Raw genomic sequence first — 5,442 nt, 5'->3', positions numbered from 1 at the left:
GTCCTGCCCCAGACCCAGGGCTGCAGGCGGTCCTGCCCCAGACCCAGGGCTGGCAACTCTCGTCATGTTCCTTCTTTCCACCCTCGTTTCCTCTGGATTTTTCACTTCCCTCCTTTGTTTACTGTGCTCATGCTTCGTTGCCTGCATTCATGTGGAATAAATGATTCACGTCCAGAATTCTTAGCTCATACGAAGTAAGTGTTATGCAGTAACCGTACTGACTGAATCTCATTGGTCCTTCATAACCTGCCGTGTGCAGCCCCTCTCGGCCTGCTGCTTTCGGGTTAGGTGCATATTGGAATACTCTCTGGGAGTCGTAATTTGTAGTTTGACTGTTTAACCAGTCTTTATCTGGTTTTGTTGATTAAATAATTTCTTTTGCAGTCAGAACGCTTGAATTCAGAGAGGGTCATACTTGGAAGGTCGCCCTCTGATTATGCCTAAAGATGTTTTTATAGTCTACCAGTGATAGGCAGAACCTAGCAGGGATGCAAATGTATGAATTTATCGTATTGATTTCAAGGCTGAGATTCTGCATTAAGTATATAGCTTTCTGCCTGTGTGCTGTAAATTCACTTTCAGCTACCTGCGCTCCTGTCCTGCCACATCTATTGTGAACCTAACCTTTTGCCTACATGCATAGTCAAAATGAAAGAAGCATAATCTTGAAGCTGATGGGTTATTTCAATCCTGCTGGCAACAGCTTTTGTGGTTCACTAATGGAAAAGTCGCAGACTTTTGATCGGAAGGACTGCCGTTGGCGCCTCAGTGATGGATGGGCTCGCTGCTGCTCAGAGTACTCTTCAGGCCAAGGAAGTACAGTCACTGCCTGTGTCATGTGCAGCGCATCGTGCAGTTGCTGGCGGACAGAGACGTCTCCCTCTTCCCATTTCCTTCTTTAGTTCCTGTTTATCTGCCTCTGTTTTCTCCTTTTTGATGGTTCGTTTCTGCCAAGGTTTCATTTCAAGATAACTTCGTATTGTTCACTTAGCGTTCCGTGAGCAATGTGGGCAGCATCACCCCACACTAGCCAGGGTGAATGTGTGCTCCTTGGACCTTCCTCAGTATACTAGGGACGTGGGCCAAAGAAATAGTGTTAGAGAGACAGAGAGAGAGAGAGAGAGAGAGTAAGGGCTTCTGTTCCATCCCCGGCTCAGCTGCTGATGAGTTGTCTAACTTGGAAATTCATGAACTCTCTGGGACAGGGTCTGCTTATTTTTTAAATGAAGTAGTTAGACAAGATACATATGAGTCTGTTCCATATTTAACATTTTGTATGCTTCTATGCATAATAAAACATTCAGCTGGCCAGCTGCAATGATGTATGGAGGCTGAGACAGGAGGATCAGGAATTCAAGGTTTGCCTAGGACATAGCAAACCCCTCCCAAACACCCACAAACAAACATCCATTTTAATAGTAGAACGCAGCAGGCCTTCTTGGAATTGCTTCATGTGCAAACCTAGTAAGTTTTCCTCTCTTCCAGGACAATGGCTTCGTGCACATTCACACCCCGGTCATCACGTCCAACGACTGTGAAGGTGCTGGAGAGCTTTTCCAAGTGGAGGTAAGCTGTATCCCCCTTATTGCTGCCTAACACTTTTCTCTAAGGATTTGCTTGAAATTTAATAATGCGTTTGTGGACTGAAGACCATGGCTGGCGCCTGAAGTTGTCAATAGTAATCCTTGAAAAACATTCACACTGCTCTAATCACTTCCATTTCCCGCTGATCCAGCCCCATGATTCTACTGTAACTAGAAGGGATGAATTTTAATTTAGCATTCTGTTTACTTTTTCATGGAGCATATATGTCAGTGAAATCAGAAGGAAGACTTTGGAGGAGGAAAGCAGGGCTGGGGAATGGCAGGGAAGAGAAGGGCTATAAATAAGAACAAAGTATAATAGTATGGATCTATGAAATGTCACAGTCACACCCATTTCTGTGTATGCTAATCAAAAAATTAATGGTTAAACAAAATAGGAAAGTGTGCATGTAAAGAAACCAGATTTGTAAAGTGGATTTTCCTAGGAAATGAAGGTCTCCCTGAGACGCTTTGTTGTCTCTCGATCTATAGTTTACTTTTGAGTGTATTTCCCCGACACACTCCCCTGCCCTCTCCTCCTCTGCTCCCCCATTGTCCCTCGTGTTCCCTTGCACGGTTCTGCTTCTGCTTTCCAGTCACATATACATACCTGATTTTATGCATTTATATAAAATCCGGAAATCAATAACGAGGCCAAATGCGATATTTGTCTTTCTTAGGTAGACTTATCATGAAAGCTTTGCTTGCATCCATTTTTTTCTGCAAATGGCATCTTTGTTCTTTATGGGCTGGGAAATTAGCTCACTTGCTAGGATGCTCGCCAGAGCCTCAGTTGGGTTCACGGTTCCCAGCGTCTCAATCAGGGTGTGGTGCGTACTTCCAGCACTGGGAGGTGGAAGCCTTGGATCAGAAGTCTTGGTGACCTTCAGCTGCATGGCAAGTTCAGAACTAGCCTGGGTTACATGCAATCTGTCTTAACGAACTTGCACTGGGCATATATGCCACGTTTGATGGTTCTGCTACTCGGCCGTTGAGAGTAATGTTGCAATAAACACCAGTGTGCAGACATTTCCCCGAGGCTGACTTGAGGTCTCTCTGGTAAATACTTAGGAATGATATATTTAGGTTATGTGGTAGATTCAGTTTTGATGTTTTTGAGGAACTTTTGTAGGGATTTCCTTCGTGGCCAGACTAGTCCACACTGTAAACAGCAGGGTGTGAAGGTTCTCTTTTGTCCTCATCCTCGACAGCACGGCTTGTTGCTTCTTAGGCACTGCCATCCTGACGGGGGAGCTGGAATCTCAGTGTAGTTTTAATCTGTATTACTAGGCTGGCGAGGATGAACTTGGGTTTCATGTGCTTATTGGCCATTCTTGCTTCACCTTTTTCAGAACCGTCTTGTCTGTTCGTCTCATTAGACCTCTTATCAATTGGTGCAGTGGGTTTGAATGAGGATGCTCTCTCCCCTCCCCCAGCTCATAAATTTGAGTACTTGGTTAGGAGGGAATGGCGCTGTTTGAAGGATCAGGAAATGTGTCACTGAAGTTTCTAGGGTCCGAGCCAGGCCGTGTCTCTCTCTGGTGCTGCCGGCACACCAGATGTAGAACTCTCAGCTACTTCTCCAGTGCCATGTCTCCCTGCGTGACACCATGCTCACCACTGTGAAGATAACGGACTAAAAAATGCTTTCTTTATAAGAGTTGCCATGGTCATGGTGTCTCTTCACAGCTAGAACACTGACTAAGACAGTTGGGTTGATTCTTGGTACTTTGTTGTTTAGTTTAGTTCTTTGTTTACTTCTTTGTATATTCTAGGTATTAATCTTCTATTGGATGCGTAGATAGCAAGGCCTTTCTCCCATTCCAAGGAGAATCTTCACACAGTTGTGTCTTTTGCTGTACAGAAGCTTTCTAATTTCATGAGCTCTCCCTTGTCAGATGTTAGCATAATTTCCTGAGCTACTAGAAAGTCCTGGCCTATGCCTGTATCTTGAAGTGTTTTCTGTACTTATTTCTCTTAATAGTTTCAGACTTTCCGTCTTACATGAGGGTCTCCTGTCCATTTGGAGTAGATTTTTATACAGGGTATTCAGGTCCATCCTTCTGCATGTGGATATCCAATGTTCCTAGTGCCATATGTCAAAGAAGCTGTATTTTTTCCAGTGGATAATTTTGTTGGCCATTTTTGTTGAAAAGCAAATGGTAGTAGTTGTGAAGGCTTAATATCTAAATTCTCTATTTTATTCCATTGATCTGTGTATCTATCCTTTGCCAGTTCTGTGCTGATATTATTAGTTAATAAATACCATGGCTCTAAAAAATAACTTGAAATTACATAAGGTGATACTTGTAATGGCATTCGTGTGTGTGGAGGTACACTGTGTGTACATAGTCGTGTGGGAGTTCACGTGTGTGCACGTGGAGGCCAGAGGTCAGCAGCAGGTCTCTTCTTCCATCTCTTTCTGGTTGATTTTTTTCAGACAAGGTCTCTTGCTAAGCCTGGAGCTCATCAATTTGACTAGGCTTCCAGCTGGCCAGTGAGTTCCAGAAATCCACCTGCCCGCTAGCGCCCTTCCAGTGCGTGCACTGCCCCTCGCTTGTATGTAGGTTCTGGATACCCAGACTCAGACCCCATACTGCACAGCAGACACATCGGTAACCAGCCAGCCGTCTTTCTCTCTGGATACCCAGACTCAGACCCAATACTGCACAGCAGACACATCGGTAACCAGCCAGCCGTCTTTTTCTCTGGATACCCAGACTCAGACCCTCATACTGCACAGCAGACACATTGGTAACCAGCCGTGTTTCTCTCTCTGTATACCAGACTCAGAACCCCATACTGCACAGCAGACACATCGGTAACCAACCGTCTTTCTCTCTGTTCAGGCTTGCTTGTTCTAGCATTTTTGTGCTTCTTTAGGAATCTCAAGAGTATTTTATCTATTTTAGTATAATGGCATTGGGATATTTATGAGAATTTCATTGGTTCTATAGATTGATTTTGGTAAAATAGCCATTTTCACAATGTTACTTCTTCCAATCAATGAATATGGCAATCTTTCTACCTTCTGGTGTGTAAATTTTCATTGTCATCTTTAATTTCCTTAGGTTTACTCCAAGGGTTTTTGCTTGTTTTTGCATTTTAAGGCAATTGTGAGCAACATTGTTTCCCTGATTTAGTTTTCAATATTTGTCATTGATATATATAGGAAGGCTTCAGGGGTCTGTATCTTAGTTTTGTAGCCTGCCACTTGGCTGAGAGTGTTTACCATATCCAAGAGTTGTCTGGTGGTCATTAGGATCTTTGTGGTGATTAAAATGAGAAATGTCCCCCAAATGTACCCTTAGGCCCAGGCGTCCCCTCCTCAGAGGGCGGGACTAGCTGGAGAAGTATGGGAGGTGAGGCCCTGCTGGAGGAAGTATGTCACTGGGGGCGGGCTTTGGGAGAGAGAGCTTTCTCTGTGCTGTGGGAAAAGATGTCATCTCTCACCTTCCCCTTCATGCTGTCCTGCTTTCTCGTCACAGTGGATTCTCGGCCCTCTGCAGTCATGAGCCGAATAAACTCTTTCTCCCGTAAATCATTTTTTTTGTTCATAGTGTTTTATCACAGCAATGAAAGTAACTAATACAGTTCTGATGTATAGAGTCATGTCATCTGCAAATAAGGATGTTTTGGCCTCTTCTTATTTAGATCTTCTTTTGCTTTTTTTCCCCCTCTTGTCTCATTGTTCTGTTTAAGATGTGAGGATCTTTAGTTTATTTTTGAAAGATTTATTTTTATCTCACGTGTATGAGTGTTGCCTTCATGTATGTGTGTGTACCTCCTGTGTGCCTGATACCTGTGAGCGCCAAACAAGAGCTCCGGATACCGGAACTGGACTTCATGTATGTGTGTG

General features: G+C 43.9%; 1 protein-coding gene across 1 annotated transcript in view; it reads left to right on the top strand.

Annotated features, from left to right (window-relative positions):
* Nars2 (asparaginyl-tRNA synthetase 2, mitochondrial) overlaps positions 1 to 5,442 on the top strand; it is a 76,525-nt gene that overhangs the window by 13,030 nt on the left and 58,053 nt on the right. The window contains exon 5 of the mRNA XM_005357558.2: positions 1,486 to 1,566. Coding sequence (XP_005357615.1) covers positions 1,486 to 1,566 — 81 coding nt within the window. The remainder of the gene's footprint in view (positions 1 to 1,485; positions 1,567 to 5,442) is intronic.

The sequence above is a fragment of the Microtus ochrogaster genome, chromosome 22 (assembly GCF_000317375.1).
Source record: "Microtus ochrogaster isolate Prairie Vole_2 chromosome 22, MicOch1.0, whole genome shotgun sequence".
Taxonomy (NCBI): Eukaryota; Metazoa; Chordata; class Mammalia; order Rodentia; family Cricetidae; genus Microtus; species Microtus ochrogaster.
This window is presented reverse-complemented; position numbering and strand designations above follow the sequence as displayed.